This window comes from Python bivittatus, unplaced genomic scaffold (genome assembly GCF_059951505.1).
Source record: "Python bivittatus isolate LINGU-HERP-01145 unplaced genomic scaffold, Pbiv_v1 ctg000850_np1212, whole genome shotgun sequence".
NCBI lineage: Eukaryota > Metazoa > Chordata > Lepidosauria > Squamata > Pythonidae > Python > Python bivittatus.
Window position 1 is genome coordinate 20,217,534 of NW_028277112.1, and position 25,295 is coordinate 20,242,828.

At 38.4% G+C, this 25,295-nt stretch overlaps 1 protein-coding gene across 1 annotated transcript in view; it reads left to right on the plus strand.

Moving 5' to 3' along the window:
* The window catches only part of MAN2A1 (mannosidase alpha class 2A member 1), a 79,769-nt gene that overhangs the window by 11,691 nt on the left and 42,783 nt on the right, over positions 1-25,295 (plus strand). Inside the window, exons 3-7 of the mRNA XM_088130247.1 lie at positions 6,233-6,377; positions 10,855-11,026; positions 14,841-14,968; positions 16,433-16,606; positions 19,291-19,477. Coding sequence (XP_087986373.1) covers positions 6,233-6,377; positions 10,855-11,026; positions 14,841-14,968; positions 16,433-16,606; positions 19,291-19,477 — 806 coding nt within the window. The remainder of the gene's footprint in view (positions 1-6,232; positions 6,378-10,854; positions 11,027-14,840; positions 14,969-16,432; positions 16,607-19,290; positions 19,478-25,295) is intronic.

The following is a 25,295-nucleotide window of genomic DNA, read 5'->3' on the forward strand; positions in this document are numbered from 1 at the left end:
GTCCTTTGCCAAAGAAGTATAGAGATTTTTCTGATAGCCTTTCAGATAGTTATACTTGGATTCCTAAATGATGTGAAATAATTGGCTGGTAAGTTAGTCAAACATACATGCAGATATTGAAATCACTGGGACTTCCAAGAAAATGTAATATGATATGCAAATATGATGATTTAAATAGTTTATATATTTTGTTTAAAGTAATATATTCATTTTGTAATATGTGCAATCTTTGCCTATAAGTGTAAACTGGGTATATTTGCAAATGAATTTCTCCCCTTACTATTTTTATTTTAAAGATTTTTTTAAAATTGTAGTTCAGGACTTTCTTTTCAGATAGATTATCTGTAATTGTTTGATATAGTTGGCCTATAGTGAATGAGAAATTGCAGTTAAGCACAGCATTAATGTTAGAATGACTTTTTCAGAGAATATTTTCTCTCAGTGCTATGAACTGTTGTTTGTTTTTTAAATGGTAGATTACAATTAAAAATAATGCTTTCTCCGTAACAGCAGATCTATTATATTGATATTCACTATTCCAAATGTTAAAGTAGGCTGTGTTTGGGGGATACTGTGGAAATGCTTCTCCCCTTTGAGAAAAGAAATTTGAAAATAAAGTACTACTAGAGGCCAAGAGCCAGTGATTCAACTCTTTATTTCAAATCACTGTGCAAAAATAATCTCTGACTGCTGTGTTGTTTCTGGCTGTGTGTCCTATCTTTCTCTTAGTTCTCCTCCTCCCAGGTTCCTGAAAGTCTGGTCTTGTCTTTTCCCTAGAGTTTCCTCTGCCCATCTTTCCCATTTTCCCCTTGTTTATTGTGGTCCACTAAGTTGCCAGGATCCACCACTAGATCCTTGTTGCTCTGTGATCAAGAGAGCCAGATCATGTTTTATTTATCCTATCTTTTTTTAACATTAGGGAAGCTCAATAAATAACCAACAAAGGCTTGCTCAATACAGTAAAAAGTATTGAGAGTTTTAGAATCTAACGATGAGAGGCCATGTTTGTGTGGAAGCAGGGAGGGAATAGTGTGAAGAAGATAGGACTGAAATTTTCTTGATTTTTTTTCCTGGGTTTCAACTTTCTTTTTTATTTGCCTGCATTGTTTGCGTGTTTGTTTTAGGGCTTACAATATAATTTCCTATTCCAAAAGTATAAGAAACCATGCCACAGAGTTCTGAAATTTGTGGCCAAAGGGACTCTGAAGGCTGCACATCAGCGTGGAGCCTCATATTATTCAGCCATGATCTGTATGATGGCTAGTATTTTATATCATAGAAAGTCTTTGTTTGGAGCAATCATTTAAATTCTTTTGAATCAAATTTATTGAAATGCCAGGCTGGCTTTATATTACCATACTTGTACTTAGTGCCCATAATTAAACAAATTATAATAATTAGGCATTTCCTAGAATAATTTCTTCTGATATGCATTTGTATGATTTGAAGTGCTTTAATGGGATTGCAGTTCATTGCAGTGCCATCAACTTCTAAAATGTGTGTAGATTACAGTGCTACCACTTCATTGTTACAAAGGGAATAGAATAGTTTCTTCCTTGTAGTGTTGGGACTAAAATTCCTCAAACTTCCTGGCCAACTATTGGCTAGGGATTTGGGGAGATGTGATTCAAGTTTATCAGGAGAACACCAAACTGAGTTAGAATTTTGTGTTCTTTGATTATTTGTCTTATTGTGAGATGTAATAGCTGTTTGCATGCTGTTAGGTATTTAATGCAGGATAAGCAACCTGTAAGACTCCAGATTTTACTCATGACTAAGGTTGAAGAATGCTACAAATTGCAAATCAGGTTGCCTGAGCTGATCTAATGTAATTAACTATAGCAGCCACAAGAGATTGTCAGTTTACTTTAATATCTGATTGTCCAATGTTCCATCAGCATCAAGTCTATAACTCTAACAGACTCTTCTAGATATCTTTTTTTGCCAAAAGTAGAATTGGCAAGTAGTTAAATTGCCAGCACCCTTACTGTAACATCTTTTTGCCTGTTAGGCAATATAGGTGTGGTTTGTATGATTGAGTTTGTTGTATGGTACCTTGGTTAATGTACAATGGCTCTTTTAATTCTTTTTTTTTTAATTTATACAGGTTTTATTATATTTTTGTTGATTGTTATTATATTGTTCTTGATGATCATTGTTAGCTCCCTAGAGTTCATATGCAAGATAAGCAGTCATATAACTTTTCTAAATAAATAAATAAATAGCACTGTATGGACAGGTTAAGGAACCTAAGCATTGCAGTTAGTGGTTCTTAGTAGGCCTCTGGATGGGGGCATACAGTATAGTTTACTTATCTGCTGTTCTGGTAGAAGCATGTCAAAAGGAATTCAGAAGGGCCTTGAAATCTTCAAATGGATGCAGCTACTACAAGGAGTAAATTCAGAGGGATTAGAGAAGAAACCTTTTGATAAGAAGATAGCTTTGCAGAATAAGATATGTTTTTCAAAATTGCAATGACAGCCAGTAATACTTTGCTGGTACTTTCTATTTTCTTGATTTTTTTAGAGCTTTGATTGTTCTGTTTGTGCAGCTTTATACCAGTTTCGTTAAACATATCATCTTGAGGGAACAAAGCCTAGGCAGTGAATCCCAGGAGTCTTAGGAACTCCTAAGAAGTTATACCTGCGCACACCAAAAAACTTCAGGAAACCAGCTAGTACTAGCTTAGGGAGAGAATGCTATTAAGGCATGCAGTAATACCATCAATTTTAAATTATAAAATATTACAAAGGGATATTCCTTACAGTTTGATAAAAGTTGTAGGCAAGTCAGATTTTTACTGCCTATTCATCATTTATCTGATTTTGACAGGTCAAATTCTTGAGGTAGTTGTTGAAAAAAATAATGTTCTCCACAATTTGAATTTTTGATTTCTTTCTTGGGTTGGGTTGTAAAAAGGGGTGCAAATTGATGCCAACTCCTTCCTAACAGAATCCTAAAATTTCCTTTAACTCAGGGAATTTGCAACTATAGTAATAGTGTTTTGTAAGTGCGTATATATAGTGGTGATAAATGTAGCAGTGCCAAGTGACAGCAACATCAGGAAGAAGGAGCATGAGAAGCTGGAGAAGTACCAGGGCCTGAAGGAGGAAATAGAGAGGATGTGGAAAGTAAAGGCCAAAGTGGTCCCAGTGGTGGTAGGAGCACTCGAGGCTGTGACTCCTAAGCTGGGAGAATGGCTCCAACAGATCCCAGGAACAACATCAGAGCTCTCTATCCAGAAGAGCGCAGTGCTAGGAACAGCTAAGATACTGTGCAGAACCCTCAAACTCCCAGGCCTCTGGTAGAAGACCCAAGATTGAGGAAGACACATACCACCCATAGGGGTGAAAGGGGAATTTTTTTTATATCTATATCTACACACACACACACACACAGTACTATGCAAAAGCTTTAGGCAGGTGTGAAAAAATGCTGTAAAGTAAGAATGCTTTCAAAATATATATATTGTAATTGTTTATGTTTATCAATTTACAAGATGCAAAGTGAGTGAACAGAAGAGAAATCTAAATCAAATCAATATTTGGTGTGACTACCCTTTGGCTTCAAACCAGGATCAGTTCTTACACTTGCACACTTTGTACACTTGCACAAAGTCAGGGATCTTGTAGGATTAAAATCAGGTGTATGATTAACCAATTATACCAAGTAGGTGCTAATGATCATCAATTTCATATGTAGGTTGAAACACAGTCATTAACTGAAACAGAAACAGCTGTATAGGAGGCTTAAAACTGGGTGAGGAACACCCAAACTCTCCTACTAAGATGAGGTTGTGGAAGACAGTTTCATGTCATATGTCATACATCTTGGCAAGACTGAGCATAGCAACAAGACACAAGGGAGTTCTACTGCATCAGCAAGGTCTCTCCCAGGCAAAAATGTCAAAGCAGATTGGGATTTCAAGATGTGCTGTTCAAGCTCTTTTGAAGAAGCACAAAGAAACCGGCAATGTTGAGGACCATAGATGCAGTGTTCGGCCAAGGAAACTTAATACAACAGATGGAAGACACATCATGCTTACTTCCCTTTGACATCGGAAGATGTCCAGCAGTGCCATCAGCACAGAAGTGGGGGAAACCAGTGGGACCCAGGTACACCGATCTCCTGTCTGGAGTAGTCTGGCCAGAAGTGGTCTTCATGGAAGAATTGCAGCCAAAAAGCCATGCCTCCGATGTGGAAACAAGGCTAAGTGACTCAACTATGCAGAAAAACATAGGTACTGGCGTGCAGAAAAATGGCAGCAGGTGCTCTGGACTGATGAGTCAAAATTTGAAAGATTTGGCTGTAGCAGGAGGCAGTTTGTTCACTGAAGGGCTGGAGAGCTGTATAATAATGAGTGTCTGCAGGCAACAGTGAAGCATCGTGGAGGTTTGGGGCTGCATTTCTGCAAATGGAGTTGGAGATTTGGTCAGGATCAATGGTGTCCTCAATGCTGAGAAATACAGGCAGATCCTTATCCATCATGCCATACCATCAGGGAGGCATGTGATTGGCCCCAAATTTATTCTGCAGCAGGACAACGACCCCAAACATACAGCCAATGTCATTAAGAACTCTCTTCAGCGTAAAGAAGAACAGGGAGTCCTGGAAGTGATGGTTTGGCCCTCACCGAGCCCTGATCTCAACATCATCGAGTTTGTCTGGGATTACATGAAGAGACAGAAGGATTTGAGACAGCCTACATCCACAGCAGATCTGTGGTTAGTTCTCCAAGATGTTTGGAACAACCTACCTGCCAAGTTCCTTCAAAAACTGTGTGGAAGTGTACCTAGAAGAATTGATGCTGTTTTAAAGGCAAAGGGTGGTCACACCAAATATTGATTTGATTTGGATTTCTCTTCTGTTTGCTCACTTTGCATTATGTAAATTGATAAACATAAACAATTACAATATATATTTTTGAAAGCATTCTTACTTTACAGCATTTTTTCACGCCTGCCTAAAACTTTTGCACAGTACTCTATATGAAATATTATATATATATGTACATATATATATATATATATATGTGTATATAAATAAAATACATATAAAAGGCATTAGCCTTTTAGCTTGTTTTAATTCTTTTGCTTCTTTAATTTTTTTCTCCATCAGTTGCAGAAGTTGGGGTATGTGTAGATGTGCATGTGAGAGAGAGGACAATGCAGTTTGGGCAGTAATATACATAAAATAATTGTTTTTCCTCAGAGTATTTTATTTATCAGAATTTCTAAAATTAGCTAAATTAAAGTTTGCTATAAGAAATTATTATTACAGGGTAATCCTTTATACATGTTTAAAAAGTAATTTATGCTGATGTAACTTCCATGAAGAAAGAGAGAATCCCATTTGCTTAGAGCAGGTTTCAGAGAACTTAATTGAACTTAGTTTCTCAGTAGACATGTATAGTATTGGTCTGTTAGTGAAGGTGGAAACTTTGTATTGTCTGTCTTTACTTTGATTTTTTTTTACTTGTAATTCACTTTTATTTGCATTTTAGTGCAAATATGAATTTGCTTAATGCCTGTTTACTTTGCATCTGTTATTGGCAGGAATAAGTTATTACATATGACTTAACTGAAGCTGGATTAAAGACTGAACATTATTTATTCATAATCATTAGTGTTATGTTAAGTGACACTTGAGTATTTTTATGTACACAATGTGTGTGTGTGTGTGTGTGTGAACGACTGCAGGAAGAATTAGTTGCACAATAGGAATCTTGGATATAAAATATGTGTATATTTATAGAAGGTGATGTGTGGCACACTTCAGACTGTTGTGACTGATACCACACATGTGCAAAGTTTAATTTAAGATATCTAAACAAATAGTTTATATAAAATTCTATCAAAAGTATTCTTTGAATGGAGTATTGAAACAGAACTTCAGAATTAGGCTTTTTATTTATTTGTGCCTTTTAGTCTTTACTGACTCCTTGCAACTGCCTGGACAAGTCTGAGTAGTTTTTTTGGCAAGATTTTTCAGAAGTGGTTTGCCCTCGCCTGCTTCCTAGGCCTGAGAGGGAGTGACTGGCTCAAAGTCACCCAGCTGGCTTCGTGCCTAAGGCAAGGCCTTACAGTTTCTAGTCCAGTGCCTTTAATCACCAGATCAAACTGGCTCTCAACAATTTGTTTGAACTTTGTTTAATAGTAAATTAGTGGCAACAACCATGCTTGAAGAACTATGTATTTTACATATCATGGCCTGTTCTTTTTATCCATTTTAGATGCTGAAAGTCTATGACATTCTTCCTTTTGATAATCCAGATGGTGGAGTTTGGAAACAAGGATTTGACATCACTTACGATGAACATGAGTGGGACGATGAACCTCTTCAAGTTTTTGTTGTGCCTCACTCACATAATGACCCAGGTAACATTTCAGAAAGCTTCAAAATGTGTTTGGGGCAATCACATTTGGGTCCTCAGCTCCATGAAACTTCATGTTTTCTCATGATGAAGTCATAACTTGGTTCTCCTTCACTAATGTTTTTTCTTTGATTCCGTTGCTACTAAGAATACTTTATAGGTTACAGAATGAGCAGGTAATCAACTCTAGCTGACTAACTTTTGGTACAAATTGTCCAGAATTAACCAAAAGATTTCTGTATCTGTTGCTCATGGATATGAGCAAAACTGAGAGACCAGTGACATGCTAAGTTGTTATTACAGACTTCACAACAATTTCTGTTTGCAGAAATAGTCTGCTTAATCTTTCAGCCTACCCACCAATAAACAAAGCACTGGACTGGACTCTGCAGTTCAAAACAGAGAAATTGCACAATATGGATTTGCTGGCACTGGTTGCCAGCCAGTATCCAATATATTTGGGATTTTGAAGACAATAGGACCAAATGAGGGTGAATGCTGAAAAGGATATTTTTTTTGTAAATATTAAGAAAATTGCAGGAGAAAAAGAAAAATATACCAAACTGTGTCACCTCAGCCTGTCAGGAACTCCAAAATGATGGCAAATAGGCTCCCTGGAGCTGGCTGGCAACTACATAGTACCTTCCCAGATTGTTAGATCTGTGCCAAGGTTCACAGTATGTGGGAGCTTTTGCCACCTTTTTATACTTTTTCAAGGGACAGAAAATACACAACCACACAACAACTAGGGATGGCTTGATGCACATCTTATCAGTGACTTGGTGAGACAGCTGACCCACTGTACAACGTCCCAGCACACAACATCTAGAAATGGTCTGATGACATAGATTGTCAATAACTGAGGAACCAAGGTATTCTAAGTGAGACATCATTTCTAAAAGTGCCACTATTTCCCCTCTCCTCTCCAGGCATGTGATTAGGGACCTCATGTTGTTCTCTTTATCTTAATTGTTACAAGCAGTAATGCAGATAAAATGTTCAAAGTAAGAGGCATTTCATTCAATTTGCAAAGCTTGTTAAGTAACCCCTTCTGGAGTGTAGAGGAATTTACAGTATAATGATGCTGCTTGCAAAGCTTGTTGAGTAACTCCTTCTAAGCACAAATATGGAGGAATTTCTTTTATATGTGCAAAGAGAGAAAAAAATGGCCCATACCACTACATCTCGCCAGTTCTTCTGTGTTGACACTACAATGGTGCCCTAGGATTGCAGTTCCTAATGAGAAGCTCAGGGGATGTCTTTAAGGAGGTGAACTGAGCTCAGAGTGGGGTGTCCCACAGTATAGAAACTGGCTAAAAACCTTGAATAGTTTCACAGTGTAATTAACATATCCTGGTATGGTACTTTGCATGTCCCATTTTGTTACTTAAATTCTAAGGGGTTAAGTACACTAGGCCCCAGATCACTTAAATAGCACCTAAACAGTTTTTGAGTTAATGTATTTTAGAGCTGTTTACTACTTAGGAGGGCAAGTTAGCTGAACTTGTTTAATGGTTCAGCCAATCAAAAAGTCAAAATGTATGTGTTAAAATTCTGAAAAAGAATACATTGTATATAACATATTTCCTTTTACAATATTTTTAGTCTGAATAATAGAATATCACCTTATAAGTAAACTCTTAATAGAATTGAATTTAGAATTTTGGTTTAGAATTTTGAACACTAGTTTACTTTCTGCTATAAAGTCCCATTTTGTGTTATCTCTTGTGGATGTTCATCCTTGAAACTTCCCATAGTAAAGAGTTGCAAAATACTTTCTTAGTGTCTTGATGTGAAAACCTTGACCATTCACTTGAAATTTCACTGCCTTTTTCTACTTGGGAATAATAATGTACCAAAACCAAAAAAGATTCTGCAATAATGTAACCTGAGACTTGATTTATAGAAGACTCAGGCTATTAGTATACTCCTTATCCATATAAATATTCCATGTCTTTCAGTCTTATTTAAATGTGCTCACATCCTATAATAACCTGTTTGCATGGTACATTAAGAGATATGCCATATTGGCTAAAACCCAATTCCATATTTCAAATTGTTTATTGTATAAAGATTTAAATTGTTTGAAAGAGTAATTAAAATGTTAAATACTGATGCCAACATTCATCAAATTAATAACAGTTATTGCTCTCTCATTACTGTACAAATAGGTCCTTGCATATAATAAATGCATTATGGGACATCTGTGGAAGTTTACATCTGTTGCCTGAATCTTGCATAATTACAGTGACCATATTTTCATGCAAAAAAATAAAGCACAAACCTGAAAAAGAGGCAGATCTGAAAGAGGTCCATAAGGATAAAAAAAATTAATTATGTTTATAACTTTGGTACAAAGGAAAATTCAAGAGGAAAACCAAGGAAATAATTAAATTAAATAAATCTAAATAAAGCTTTCTGAAATAAAGGACTGACCTTTATAATAAAGGATGTGTGATCACTGTATGCATAATCCAAGGTTTAATGGTAATAACCGACACAATTTTCAGGACCTATGCACAATAGTTCTTTGTGTTTTTCTACTTACTTTCTTTTATGTTTGCCTTTAATAGTTGACTTTACCAGAACCTCATGGGGCATATTAAAAAAAGCCCAGTGGCATCTATTTCATTTTTGTTTCTGTTTTGTTATATTAATTCTTCTGCCAGAAAGTCTGAGAAATACTTAATACTTATTTTTTAATTATTTCTTTGATGAAACAGTTACCTGACATCTTGTTGTCCTTTTATCAAATGAGATAAACATTTGTATGTTCTTCTGTTTTTAGAACAATCAAGCCACTATGGGTAGTTCTCGACTTACGACCACAATGGGGATCGAAAAATGCATCATTAAGCGGTGCCGTCATTAAGCAAGGCATCATGTGACTGCACCAGATTTTATAACTTTTTTTGCCGCAGTCATTAAGTGAATCACGCAGTTTCCCATTGACTTTGCTTGTCAGAAGCTGGCTGGGAAGGTCACAAATGGCAATCATGCAACCCTAAGACACTGCAACAGGCATACATATATGCCAGTTGCCAAGCACTCGAATTTTGATCATGTGATCATAGGGACCTTGCGATGGTTGTAAATGTGAGGAATGGTCATAAGTCACTTTTTTCAGTGCCATCATAACTTCGAATGGTTGCTAAATGGATGGTTGTAAGTCAAGGACTACCTGTATTTTTCTTTCTTGACCTGCCCGATCAAAGAAAGATTATTGTACAATTCAGATACTCACAAATATTCTTGTAGACTCTGAAAAGAATCTAACATCATTTTTAGCAATTTAAAGATTGCTTCTATATTTCATTCCTTTTAGTTTAGTATTTTCTATTCCTCTATATGTGCAGTCCTTGGGGTTCTTTGAGCTTGGCTGTTTTCTTGCAAATGTTTCGTTACCTGGCTAGGTAACATCTTCAGTGCTAGCCAAGCTCAGAGAACCCCAAGGACTCCACAGTTCAACTCTGGGCTATACATATTCGCTTCTACTGATTCCTCTATATGTTCAGATTGCAGCCTTCTGACATCTCTGATATTTGGGATCTCATCTATGTCTAAGCACATATTAATTTTAATTGTCCCATTCTTTTCTTTTAGAAAGCTCACAGTGACGTTCAGAAAAATTTTGTTTTGAAGAGATTCATACCTACTTAGTTTCTAGCATAAGAAAATAATTTTCATTTTGATACAAAAGTGAATGAATTTCAGAGACTTAAATTGGCTTCATTTTTCATTCATTAAAATCACATTTATTTTGTTTACTGATTTGTTTATATCACAACTGTTTCCATTTGCATTCACTTTGGGGGAGGTTTTTTTCCCCCCTCCTTTGTTGTCGTTTGTGGTTGCAGAAGTAACAGAATGATTTTGTCTCCTGTTGGCCACCATTTTGTTCCCAGAACTATGAAAGTATTAAGAGCATTTTAGGAATCATTATTATTTTTATGAAAAGTTGTAGAATGACATAGTTTTCAGGAGCATCTGGGAAGATAAAGAGATTGTCTGCATGCATTTGTAGAGAGAATAGTTTGTTGCTTCTCCTCATTGATATAGTTGGAGTAATGAAACAAATCTAAGCTCCACATCCTTATTGCTTAAGTTGTTTACTAACAAAAGGCAACTGAAGTGAAGTGAACCCTCTTGGTTTGTTTTTTTAATATTAAATGAAAATTAATATCTTCTCCCTCTAAAGTTTTAGAGCAATTGGCTTGTTCAGTAAGATATTAGCATTATCACCATAGTTTATGCTTTTGAAATGTTTAAAAGTCACTTTAAATACAGATATATTTCAAAATACTTCTCGTGTTTTCTTACCATTCATTTCACAGTCTAATTTTTGTTAAGTCTAGTTTTTTAGGCACAGTCAAATTTTTGTTATGTAAATGGATATGATGATTGTTTCTGGGAATAAAATTCTGATTTTATCACAATATATTCAGTTTAATTTGTTCAACATGTGATGTTATGTTTAATAGGTTGGCTGAAGACATTTGATGACTACTTCAGAGATCAGACACAACACATTCTCAATAACATGGTTATTAAACTTCAAGAAGACAAAGGAAGGAAATTTATGTGGTCTGAAATCTCTTATTTTTCAAAGTGGTGGGATGGAATAGATAGTCAGAAGAAGGATGCTGTGAAAAGGTCTGGATATTTTATTTCAATATTGTATGCATATATTTTCTTTCAGCCTACCATACACCCACTATAGTATAAAACCACATCAGTATTCACTGTCATTGTAACACAGTTTTTGTATAGGTTTATAAATTACAGTATTCTAATGCATAGCTAGATTTGGGCTTTATTTCTTGAGGCATAATTTAGCTTCATTTCTTTTTAATGTTATGATTAAATTAGCAAGCACCATAAGTATGAGCACTTTGGAGTAGAAATGTTAAGTAATAGCTAAGGTCATTTGTTTTATAAAAATAGTGGTGCTGGTTCAGTTCAAAACAGAAATCTACAGTGAAATGATAATTTGGCTGACTTTTGAAACTCCATTATTAATATTCACCCACTCTAGACATTTGATAAAACAGGCCAGTTTCTCCCAACAGACATAGTATGATAACTAAATCCATATTTCCCTATTGGCAATAACTCACATCATTTTACTTCCAAGTCAGTGGAATAAAATGGAAATAGTGATGGAGCAAAAACAAAATAGAACAAGATAAAGGAACTTTAATAGATGTACCATAAGAACTAATTAATTTAGTTGTAGTCTTTGCATCTCATATCGATATATCTCACTCTATATCTGCATATATGTCTCCATCCATCTATCCATATCTCCTGATCCATGCAATCATGATTCCTGTTCCACTTAAAAAGAGACTAAACTAGCTATTGAAGATGTAAAGCAGCAGCCAGCAACTCAGAGACTACATTCATCCCCCAACCCAACTTTTAAGGCTGCAGAGTTATCCTAAGAGTGTGCTGCTAATTTTTTCCCCCAACCAAATGGTGGCTTTGAGCAGTATTATTTTTCTTCATTAGAATGAAATAATCCACAATGTAGGTATGTAATGTCTCTCTTAGGCTCAGTGCACTTTTTATAGTTACCCCCCCAACTGATATCCTCTGCCTTGCAATTAAAAAAACAGACACATAACTTTGGTCATTCTCTTTATATTCCAGATGACAGTGTTTCTTTTTAATAATATATCATGTATTTATTATTAATTTATGTCAATTGATGTTTCTGGCACTCTGATATTCTTACTATGCATGGCCATTTGTTGCCATTTACCGGCCACTTTCCTAATAAGTGGTCAAGTGTTTGTCATTAGCCAGGATAACATTAGCTCTTGGCATAAGTCAAGACAACTGGCAATTCTAACTGATAGTATCATGAAATAATATTAAATTACATAAATTGGGTGGCAGATATAAATCAAATCTAGTTCTCTAACTCCTCAAAAAGAAAAATTAACTTACCATATATATTTGTGGTAAACCGAGAATTTTAGGTGCCAGAATATACCCCAAAAATTGGATTTGGCTTATTTATAGATGGGCTTGTCCATAAGTATATACAGTAGGGTTTTCCCTCAGCGTTTTTAAAGTACCCGTATATCCCACGTATACTGGCAGATAAGCCCACCTGCAGATAAGTAGACCCTTGAATTTTTAACCAAAATGGTATTTTTCTATGGTATTTTGGTTAAACATTTGATGGTCAGCTGACCCAAAAAGGGGTCTTCACAATCACCCTGCCTAGTAGGCCTAGGAGAATGAGGTCTTCTACAAGTTCCTGAATGACATACAGGTGGGATAAATTACAAAGAAAATAAGAATTGTTTGGAAGAATATGAAGTATGTTGCTTATAATCTTAAAATGAGTTTAATTCATCAAAATATTTTCTTTTATGTTTTTTGAACACTTCAGAAAATATTTTAATAAATATTAAATATTTTAAGAATATTTAAAACCTAATTAACTTGGAAGTGTAGAATAGATGAGGAAATGCATACTCATATAATATGGACTTGTACAACTATTTGGGGATATATGTTTTCATCTGGTGTTATAAAAATCAATACATAATTCTTCAGTATTAGAAAAGCAGTTAATTCCAGATTTAGAGACCTGGAGTGATGAAATATGTTACTTTCTGCCTTTGAACTGGGTCTCTGTTGGTGTAATGGAAAGACTGACCAATAGTCTGTGTAGTCAAGGTTTAACAATTTGTTTAAAAGCTGGACTGTGTGACTTTTTCTGTTTGTAATATGTTTTATCTTTTAGTTTATTTTTGTGATTTTTAAACATAATTTTCTCTTGTTTTTCTTTTCCCCATTCTTTGTAAATTAATTCAATACAAAATTGTATTCATAGCTCTTTTCAATGTATTATAATCAGTCATTAAGTTAATTTTTATGCAGATGTTGTCATAGTTAGAGTAGACCCATTGAATGGAATAAGTGAGATACCCAGTTTTTTTAAACTTCAAATAGTCTTCATACTATCTTGTAAAATAAGGTGTCACATATTTTTCTAGTAAAATACAGGTAGTCCTTGACTTATGACCACAATTGGGACCGGAATTTCCATCACTAAACGATGTGGTCATAAAGCGCAATGTCACATGACCACCTCGCTTAGCGGCGGCAATCCAGGCAGTCCTGGTTGCCATCATAACTCCAAGACATGCAGATCATTAAGTGGGAAGAGGCGGGAGTCCTAGGTAAGGAGCACGAGGGGTGCTGCGGGAGGTTGGGGAAGCCTGGAAAGGCCAGTGTAAGAGCGCACAAGTTGGGGGAGGAGGGTGCTGTGGTGCGGTGTGAGCTCAGGAAGGCTGGAGAAAGAATGCTCTGTGGCTCAGGGGCTTCTTGGCATGCTGTGGCTCTGGGACTGCAAGCTTTTTGCAGCCCCACAGCCACAGTGCGCCAAGTAGCCTCTTTGGGCTGCACTACTGGGCTGGGCTGGAGCTGGACTTTGTGGAATATAAAGGGGCTTCCTGCTGTGCCATGACTCTGGGGCTGCAAAAAGCCCCAGAGCTGCAGTGCGCCAGGAAGCCCCTTTGCACTCTACGAAACCCAGCCCTAGCAAAAAGCCCCAGAGCTGCAGCATGCCAGGAAGCCCCTTTGTGCCGCTCTGCTGGACTGGGCTGGGGCTGGGGTTTGTGTGGTGCAAAGGGGCTTCCTGGTGCACCACGGCTCTGTGGCTGCAAAAAGCTCCAGAGCTGCGGCACGCCAGGAAGCCCCTTTGCACCACATGAAGCCCAGCCCCAGCAAAAAGCCCCAGAGTGCCAGGAAGCTCCTTTGGGCCGCATGAAGCCCCAATCCCAGCCACAGCCCACCCTCGCCACCCTGCACTCTGAGCCCCCTGCCGCCCTGTGCTCTGCCACCCCAGGTGATCGCTGTCTTCTTGCTCCTGCTGATGATGAGGCATGCCCGCTCTGGCCCTTCATGAGGCAGCTGCTGGCCACACGAGGCCATCTTCCCCAGGTCTCGAGGAAACCACCTTGCGCAACCTTTGGAAAAAGTCTTGTGTGGCCAACAGCTGCATTGCAAAGGGCCACACCGGGCATGCTTAGTCAGCAGCGGGAGCAAGAAGACAGCGAAGGTCAGTGTGGCAGGGGCCATCGAGTGCCAAAAGGGCATAGATGGGGGATAGATAGATGGGTATGGGGAGTTGAAGTGCCCCTGCAGTCATAAGTGCGGGTGGGCTGCCAAGTGCCTGAATTTTGATCATGTGACTACAGGGGCGCTGCAGTGGTTGTAACTTTGGGCACTGGCCATATGTCCCCTTGTTCAGTGCTATCGTAACTTTGAATGGTCACTGAACGAATGGTCGTAAGTCAAGGACTATCTGTGCTTCAAAAGATGATACATGTGATTTTATTTTTTGAGAGATGAAATAAATATCAGTATTTAAACATGACTGATTTTATCATTGTGTATAAACAAGTAAAATTACAAATAATGAAAAAATAGTAAACATATTTTTCAGGTTAATAGAAGATGGCCAGTTTGAAATAGTAACAGGAGGTTGGGTCATGCCTGATGAAGCTTCTCCCCATTATTTTGCTTTAATTGACCAGTTGATAGAAGGACACCAGTGGCTAGAGAAAGCTCTAGGTAGGTTCACATAATTTTTGTGTTGTGATTTAAACTTTGCCAACTCTTCCATTTCAGTATAGAAGTTTAAGAAATAAATTGTTACTCATTGAATCAATTATTTTCTTTTACAAATCAATTATTTTCCTTTACAAATTGCCAAACCACAATTGACAATATCAAATATCTATATAATAAAGTATGCTTAGCTAGGTTTATAGTAGAAATAGATGTCAGTAAAAACATTTGGAGAACTCAGCTCTTAAAATGTTATTGCAACAAGTTCAGTACGACTTCTGGATTAGTCTAATAACGTACTGAGTTTTCAGTGCTAGTTTTTTTCTACTGTTGATTATTTCTTAGGTGATAAAAGCTATAAATAAATTCTAAGTATTAAAACTTCCTAGAACAGACTCTGCACATTATGATTTCAGCAAATGACAGGTAGCTTCCAAAAGAGTGGAAGAAAGAGAAAGATTTGTAATGAGAAGGGTGGAAAAGTTACCAATTTCTTAACAATCATTATGAGACTGTAGGTATAATATTCCCAAATATTTATAATATTTGTGATAAAAATTCATTTCAAACATAAACAATTAAGGGAAATGCCCATGTAATTTTTAAAGTAAAATTTACTTTGAAAATAGTTATTTTCATTTGCATAGCCAAAGTGGAAATCATGATAATTTTCAGCCTTAAGGCCCTTGTTTGATTTCCACATAGTCTTTCAATAGATAGAAATCAGATATTGTTGAGGTTATTTAAAATTAATGATGCCCTTCCAAATCCATTGAATGGGTATGTTTATAAATACAGGCTAGCCAAATAGTTTAAGTTGATGAATCTGATAAGTCAATAAAATACCACGTTATCTTTCAAGTTGAAAAGAAGGGAATGGTTTTAAAATTCTGTAAAACATGATATTAACTTTGGAATCCCACCATGTTCACAGGCTATTCCCTAAACTGCTTCATCCTCCTGATTTTTTTTTCATTGATTTTTTTTTAAAATTGAAAGGCTGGTAGGCTGCAGAGTAAAATGCATCACCACCATTTTAATTTCCAAATTAAAGTAAGATGCATATATTTTTATTCTTAGAAAATATAAATGGTAGGAAGTCAAGGCTTAGCATTCATTTTGTATGCCTGTATTTCTTAAGGGTCTCTAATTTCCTGAAAAAGTTGATAATTTGTGTATATATAGAAAAAAATTGTGATTTTACATTTGGGGATTAGATAGCACTTTTGCTTCATACCTGTGTTCTCTGGCCAGTTTCTTTCAACCTCAACAGTATACCTTTTAGGATTTTGTTTTGTTTTGTTTTAGAATTGAGTATTACCTCCCCCCCTGCCCCCATTGCAACCATTCTAATTTGTGCACTAGTTTCCAAATATTGGGGACCCCTGTGTTAATGTGTAAGAAGAAATGTTTTGTGTTTGTATAGTCTGGGATTATGTTACTTTCAACACACATTCTTCTTATTAGGAGTAAAGCCAAAATCTGGCTGGGCAATTGATCCATTTGGACATTCACCAACTATGGCTTATCTTCTGAAACGTGCTGGATTTTCCAATATGCTTATACAGAGAGTTCATTATTCAGTTAAAAAACATCTTGCAGCCCAGAAGGCACTAGAATTTTCTTGGAGACAGAATTGGGGTGAGTATTGCTTTCTCATGAGTCCTTAGTACTCTCTGAGCTTGGTTGTTTGCTTGCAGATGTTTTATTACCCAACCAGGTAACATCATCAGTGTGATAATATTCACTAGCAGTCAGAAGACACGATGAAAATTCCTTAATCTCACAACACATGGACAGACTCAACCATAGTTTCTGTTGGGAAACTATGAGCATCCTAGACCAAGCTAAATCCAAAAACACTAGGGAATTTCTGGAAACTTGGCACTCAGACAAATCAGCCATCAGTAGAAATAGAAATAAACCATATTTACACACCATTCAAAAGAGACAATTAAAAAGCTAAGAAAGAAACAAAAATACCAGAAGACATCCTCTCCAGCATCCAACACCCAGGTAAGCAGGGATTAACACCAGGCAAACAATCAAGCAGAAAACAATAGCCCAATCAAGGAACTACCAAGGAGAAAACCAAACCCCCGCCAAAACTGGTAGGGCAAGCTACTGCATATAAACAGGGAGCAAACCCTATACTCACTAGCACTGATGATGTTATCTAGTCAGGTAATGAAACGTCTGCAAGCAAACAACCAAGCACCAAGGACTCCACAGTTCAACCCTGAGCTATATATATTCTTTTCTATTGGAACAAATACTTCATAGCCACAAATTGTAGTTCTTAGAACATTTAAATCTATATAGCAGTCTTTGAAATTAAGTTACATATTCAAGATAGTATGTTAAAAACAAGTGCGTGAATTAGATTTCTTTGACAGAAGTTTTGTGAAGTATTGCAGGGTCTCTTACCAGTTTTCCTAAAACAGGCAAACTTGCATCTAAACATCTTTGAGAAGGGAAATAAATTCTGGGAAATACCTGAAGAATGTTCAACCTTGGAAAATTGTCCTATGAAATATATTACTCTGCCACCATTTACTAAAGCCCATTAGTTTGTTTTGCCAGGATTTAATAGTGTTGTTAAGCTCTTAGAAAAATAGTGTCCTCCATTTTCTAACAATATGGGTGTAAATTTTAAGGCTGAATACTGGCAATGAGAGTATAGCCTTAATTCGTTAAAATATGTACTTCAGTACTATGAAGATCTTGGTGGTAAATGAATTACAAAATATATAATTATGACTTTTAAAATCTTGCAGGAGTGAACTTTTTGTATTACAATGTCTGTTGCCCAGAGTAATGCAGTGTCAGCTCTGAATAGACCTCTTTGTCAGCATTTTGTGTTGTAGCATAGGTTTATGCTGTCAAATATGTGTTAGCAACATAGCAAGATGGTTGACTTCTTTGTTGTTTTCTGGTGTAGATAAATGAATAAAAATTCTGATTCATCCATCCTCCACTTTTGGAGAATGGGCAGTGTTAATGGACATGATAAAGAACTTTAAGAATGTGTAATTTTAAGGAAGCCTGGAGGAATAGATATATTTACCTTATTTATTTAAAGGGTTTTTTTATCCTTCTCTTTAGCCAAATGTCTCCCAGAGCAAATATAAGTAGTAATATAGGGCCAGCGTTTAGGTTTACAATCAAGACGTAACTCACAATGAGAACAGAACAGGGAGGAAGGAGATGGAGGGAAAGCAGGCTGGATCTAACAATAGCCAACTCAGCTGGAAATAGTCAAAATAGACTAGTAGAATGCTTGCTGGCTAGGTGATGTTTCTGAGGGAGCAAACGTTGGCTAGTTCCTTACCAGAGGCAGGGGAATAACAGCTTTTCTTCTCCTTTTCTCTGCTTTGCAGTCTAATGGAATGGCTGCTGTCTAAATGATAGTTGAAGAAAGCTAAAACTAATCACTTTGGAATAGTCTTTAAAAGAGAAGGCTAGGGGTTGTAGGTTACAATACAAACTTAAGCTGTTCATTTTTTAAAAAGCTTACATGTTTGAACAAGTAAAGGTCAGGCACGGGAACAGCCTTTCAAATCACTATTCCAAAATCAGTTTTTGGCAGTATTGATGAAAGAAGCTCATTCCTACTTATAGTCAGATACCTAATTGAGTAAAGCTTCTAGGTATTTTGATACAGATTTCTCCAAGGCTTACATCTTTGCTTCTTAAACCTGTTTTAGCTGATTTTCTATTTAGTTTGACTTTTTTAGGACATTCTGATACTGCGCAATATGCTTTACTCACCATTACTACATTTCTTTTAAAATTCATAGTATATAGCACCCTTAGATTTCTCTACCCATTGGGCTGTTGAAATACTTTGGCTATTGGGTATTGTATGTTAATTGAGAATCATTTGACTATTTCTGAAATTATAGGAATAGTTTGAAATGCAGTATACAGTGAATAATTTTTGGCATGAATTCTTGGCATACGGATTTCATTGCTAGGTCTGTGAAATCAACAAATTAGTAGGCTTTTGAGATGTATTGATGATTTAATATTAAATTTTATCATCTGATGAGATAAAATATTGGTTTCTTGTGACATGACATGATCAATGCATCTAGCAAACCTTGAGAATGACCAAGAAGAAAGACATACAATGTATATTTTTATTCTATGGCAGATGGCTTATAGTAAAAACAAGAAGAGCATTTTTGGAATTAATTGGTGGTGGAAGAAAAGCTCTCTAAGGTCCTGAATTTAGGAGGTATGGATTCTGAGTAGTCTGGTTTATGATATATGAAAAAGCATTTATTTTTATGCTTATGTTTATCTTGCTATTTTAATTCTAGATTTGGGATCTGATACAGATATTCTCTGTCACATGATGCCTTTCTATAGCTATGACGTTCCTCACACTTGTGGACCAGATCCTAAAATCTGCTGCCAGTTTGATTTTAAACGACTTCCTGGAGGAAGAGTTAGTTGCCCCTGGAGAGTTCCTCCTGAAGCCATTCATACTGGAAACATTCAACACAGGTAAATGTATAAAAATATCAATCAACAACAATAATAATGCACTAAGCATGTAAAATGTGGGCATCTTATAATTAGACAAAAATAAATGTTTTTCACACCAATGCAAATTTGGATTTTTTAACATTATTTCAATCATTCTGTCTGGCTTACAAGCCACAACAAGTTGTCAGGGTAGCTTTCAAGTTAATTAAACAAAGGCAGCCCATATTCTCATGCTTATGATCTAAAAGAATGACACAGAAGGAAAAAGGGGTTAGCAGGGAGATGGAAAAGTTATTTTAAAGAAACCAGCAGTGATCTGAGCTACCTGATTCTTAAAATGTTCAGTTAGAATAGGAGCAGTTTAGGTGAGGTGGAATAAAAAACTGCTGGTCTGTCAGTAGGGCCAAATAATAGCCTTGCTGCTCTTCCCTCCTTTCTGGGTATGGCCTGGTGGAATTGTAGGCATCCATGGCTAGCCAGATCATTATGACATCATGATCTAGTCTCTGCCCCTGAATATCTATGTTGTGGCATCACATAACAATACATAAAGGGTTCAGTTTGCATTATAATTTATATTTTGTCTTTGCCCTTCATGTGGACAACTATGAATGAATGGCTATTATTAGATGACAGCTGAAGGTGAAAGAAGCCTGATGGTGGTCCTTGTTTTTTTTTTATTATTATTATTTCTGAGTGTAACCTGATAAAATGGCATCAGACTTACAGTAGTTGTTTTCTAATAGCCCAGCTTCTTCAAAGTCAAGGTAATTATAGTACAGTAAAAGTGATGAATCTCAGAGATGGGGTACTGCTGCTCAGTCTTAAAGCAGGACATAAATATATAATAATTATATATTATATATAAGCTATATAAATGTGATGAATAAATAACTAAATAAATAAGGTTTGTTTCAGCATGGCAGTCAACTGTACGAGGCCCCATATCTTAAAGTTGTTGTTGTAGAATTAATACCCGAAGGTGAACTGTCACTTTATACAAGGAGAAGAGAAGAATGGATGGTGCTTGTGAACTGTCAGTTGGCCAGTAGTTTGATGACGTTTTACAGTACTTCTGTTGTTTTTAAGCCTTAGTTTTTACTTAGGTGTTGAAATGTATACTTTTACTGTAAATTTATGGTTTTGTTGTGAAAGAGGTAGTTGTTATGAATCTGAAAGTACAGATTCAAATCTGGTATCTGTTAAAGCCAAATGTCTGTTAAATCTGATTAACTTAACAATACGTACTCTGTGTATTATGGTACAAAACCAAGAGTTGAGAAATCTTTTTTGCTAGACATTAAATCAGAGTTTTCTTTTACATGCATATTTGCATCCACAATAGAAGTTGCCTTCTCATCTTCTGAAGGAATATTTCTCAAACTGTTGCCCACCGGATGTGTTGAGATAGATAGATAGATAGATAGATAGATAGATAGATAGATAGATAGATAGATAGATAGATAGATAGATAGATAGATAGATAAAAATTCCCCTCTCACCCCTATAGGTGGTATGTGTCTTCCTCAATCTCGGGTCCTCTACCAGAGGCCTAGGAGTTTGAGGGTTCTGCGCAGTATCATAGCTGTTCCTAGCACTGTATTCTTCTGGACAGAGAGCTTTGATGTTGTTCCTGGGATCTGTTGGAGCCATTCTCCCAGCTTAGGAGTCATGGCCCCGAGTGCTCCTACCACCACTGGGACCACTTTGGCCTTTACTTTCCACATCCTCTCTATTTCCTCCTTCAGGCCCTGGTACTTCTCCAGCTTCTCATGCTCCTTCTTCCTGATGTTGCTGTCACTTGGCACTGCTACATCTATCACTACCGCTGTCTTCTGGTCTTTGTCTACTACCACAATGTCTGGTTGATTGACCAGTACCTGCCTGTCTGTCTGGATCTGGAAGTCCCACAGGATCTTAGCCCTGTTATTCTCCACGACCTTCTGTGGAATCTCCCATCTGGACTTGGGGGGGTCTAGCCCATACACTGCAGATGTTCCTGTACACGATGCCAGCTACTTGGTTGTGCCGTTCAGTATATGCTGTTCCTGCCTGCATCTTACACCCTGCCACTATGTGTTGGATTGTCTCTAAGGGCTCTTTGCACAATCTGCACCTTGGGTCCTGTCTAGTGTGGTAAACCCCTGCTTCTATGGATCTGGTGCTTAGTGCCTGTTCTTGTGTTGCTATGATCAGTGCCTCAGTGCTGTCTTTTAGTCTGGTCCTTTCCAGCCACTGATAGGATTTCCCAATGTCAGCCACCTCAGCTATCTGTCGATGGTACATCCCATGCAGGGGCTTGTCTTGCCATGATATTTCCTCCACTTGAACTTCCTCCCATGTCTGCTGCTGCCTGAGGCATTCTCTCAGCAGCTCATCTTTGGGTGCCATCTTACTGATGTATCCCTGGATACTCCGGGTTTTGTCCAGGATAGTGGCTTTGACACTCATCAGACCCCGCCCGGCCTCTTTGCGGCTGGAGTACAATCTCTGGGTGTTGAACTTGGGGTGGAAACCTCTGTACATTGTGAGGAGCTTCCGGGTCTTCACATCGGCAGCCTCCATGTCCTCCTTTGGCCAGCTCACTATACCGCCAGGGTATCTGATGACTGGCAGGGCGTACATGTCGATGGCATGGATCTTGTTCTTCCCATTGAGCTGGCTCTTCAGGACCTGTCTTATCCTTTGGTGGTACTTGGATGTTGCTGTCTTCCTTGCCTCGTCCTCATGGTTCCCCGTGACTGTGGGACACCAAGGTATTTATAGCTGGTCTCTATGTCTGCTATGTGGCCCACTGGTAGTTCCACTCCATTGGTCTTAACTACCTTCCCTCTCTTTACTATCATCCTGCCACACTTCTCTAGTCCGAATGACATCCCAATATCCTTGCTGCAGATCCGTGTCAGGTGGATCAGTGAGTCGATGCCTCGTTCACTCTTAGCATACAGCTTATGTCATCCATGTAGAGAAGGTGGCTGATGGTGATTCCACTCTTGAACTTGTACCCATATCCAGTCCTCATGATTATCTGCCTGAGGGGGTTTAAGCCTATGCAGAACAGCAGTGGGGGTAGTGCATCACCTTGGTAAATGCCGCACTTGATGGCCACTTGTGCGAGCTGTCTTGAGCTGACTTCCAGTGTTGTCTGCCACAGTCCCATTGAGTTCTTGAGGAAGGTCCTTAGTGTCCTGTTGACTTTGTATAGCACCAGGCATTCACAGATCCATGTGTGTGGCATTGAGTTATAGGCTTTCCTGTAGTCAGGAAATTTATATAGTCAGGAAATTTATATAATTTATATAGTCGCCCATATATAGTTGCCATCTCACACAAAGCAACTCTGGTTGATGTACAACAATTGAATAAAATAACAAATGGATAAAAACAATCATTATAAAAGATAGAAAAGTGATTATTAAAATGCAAATATTATCAAAAAGTTTAAAAATTTAAAAATGTAAAATATACAAACCCCACAGGGAGCAGAATATTAAACATAGTGAAGCTATCTAAGAATGTCTCCAGTTCCCAAAGATCCCCAGGCCTGATGACATAACCATGTTTTGAGGGACTTCCTAAATGACAGCAGGGAAGGGATGAGCCTAACTACAGAGGAGAGAATGTTCCACAAGGAGGGAGCCATGGCAGAGAAGGCCCACCTCCTGTGACCCACCAAATCCAGGTCCCTGGCCATGTGTAGCATACTTTCCTTGCCAGATCTAATGTGAACAGGGAGAAGCGGTCCCTTAGATAACCCAGCCGCATGCCATGAAGGGCTTTAAAGGTCAAAACCAGCACCTTGAATTGGACCTGGAAGCAAACTGGCAGCCAATACAGCTTGCGAAGCAGAGGTGTAATATATGCTTCCTATTCTAGGAGTACACATAACTGCCTGCACCATTGTATTCTGCACCAGTTGAAGCTTCCGGACACTCTTCAAAGACAGCCCCATGTAGAGTGCATTACAGTAGTCAAATCTGGAAGTGACCATGGCATGAGTGACTGTGAACAGAGCCTCCTGATCCAGGAAGGGGTGCAGTTGGCACACAACATGAAGCTGTGCAAAGGCTGTCCTAACCACAACTGTCACCTGCTCTTTGAGCAGGAGTTGCGAGTCAAGGAAGACCCCCAGATTGTGCACCAGATCTGGACAGTGCCACCCCATCCAGCACCAAAGGTGGTATAGTCCCAGAACCTGCAGGACCCCAAACCCAAAGCCGCTCAGTCTTGCCAGGGTTCACTTGAAGCCTATTGTGCATCTTCAGATTCCGAGCCAGAATTCAGAATTCTTGACTGCATCTTCAGAATTTCGAGCCAGTTTGAATGTTGCAGACCCGACATATTTGGAAAATGCCAGAAAGATGGCAAGTGAGGAGGCGGGTGACTGGAGAAGAGACCACTGTGAATAGAATGCCCTCCTGAGAAAGTCACTAAGTTGAATGTCTTCTCAGTATTTCTAACATGCTAATTAAGCTTGTTTTAATTGGATGGTTTATATTGGTGGCATGAAAAATTGGTGCAGGTAATCCTCAACTTATGACCATTCATTCAGCAACTGTTCGAAGTTACAAACGTATTGAAAAAAGTGACTTACGACTGGTGCCCAAAGTTATGGCCGTTGCAGTGCCCCGCGGTTACGTGATCAAAATTTGGGTGCTTGGCAGCCCGCCTGCATTTACGACTACAGGAGTGCTGCAACTTCCCCACCTGCCTATCTCCCCCTTCTATGCCCTCTTGGCCCCCCGCCACCCTGCATTCCATTCCCCCAGCTGACCTTCGCTGTCTTCTTCCTACAAAAAGCCCCTTTTCAAAAAGCTCCTGGAGCATGGTATGCCAAAACCCTCGTTTGCAAAAAGCCCAACCCACCCCGCTCAGGGCTTTTGCTTCGTGTTCTGGGGGAAAAAAAGCAGCAACCCCTTCTTTTCTCCCTCTCTTTTTTTTTTTCCTTCCCCTGTGAGTAGACTGGCCTGCTCCTGGGAATTTTGGTCCTCCAGCTATGATAGGCAGGTAGACCAGGCCCTCACAGCCCCCTTCAACTCTCTTGCTTCCATTTTCTGTGGATAGACTCTCAGGAATGTGAGTAGACTGGGCCCACCTTCAAACACTGGGTAGACTGAGCCCACCTTAGCCCTCTAGAGCTAAAGTTTTTTTGCATACCCTCAAAAAGCCAAAAGAAGCACCTGAGCAGCAGCGTGCCAAAATGCCTCTTTGCAAAAAAACTCCTGGGCAGGGCAGAGCTGGGCTTTTGGCTTTTTTTTTTTTTTAACAGCATGAAGCAAAAGCCCAGCCAAGCCCAGCCCAGCTCCACCCAGGAACCTTTTGCAAAGGGACTTTTTGGAGCAAGACAGAGGAGGTCAGCTGGGTGGCAGAGCACAGGGTGGCAAGGGTTTCAGAATGCAGGCTGGCAAGGGCGACTGGGACTGGGCTGGGGCAGCTGTGGCTTCCCGGGGCATAGCAAGCAGCCCCAGAGCTGCGAGTTCTGGGACTGCTTGCTGCCCTGCAGGGCAGGGTCCAGGGCAGCCAGATGGGCACAGATGGGGGGAAATAAGCAGTGGGGGGAGTTGGAGGCAGTCCCTTACCTTACTGAGGCTTGGAGCTGGGAGGGACCAAGCCCAGAATGGCTTGGATTGGGTGAGTACTCACTTAACAACCTGTGATTCTCAGGACTAACAGGATTGCGGTTGCTAAGTGATATAGTCACATGACATTTCGCTTTACGACTACATCGCTTAGTGACAGAAATTCCAGTCCCAATTGTGGCCGTAAGTCAAGGACTTACCTGTACTTTTCTTCTTTACCATTTAAATTACTGGATCCGGTTTTATGCTGTGAGCCA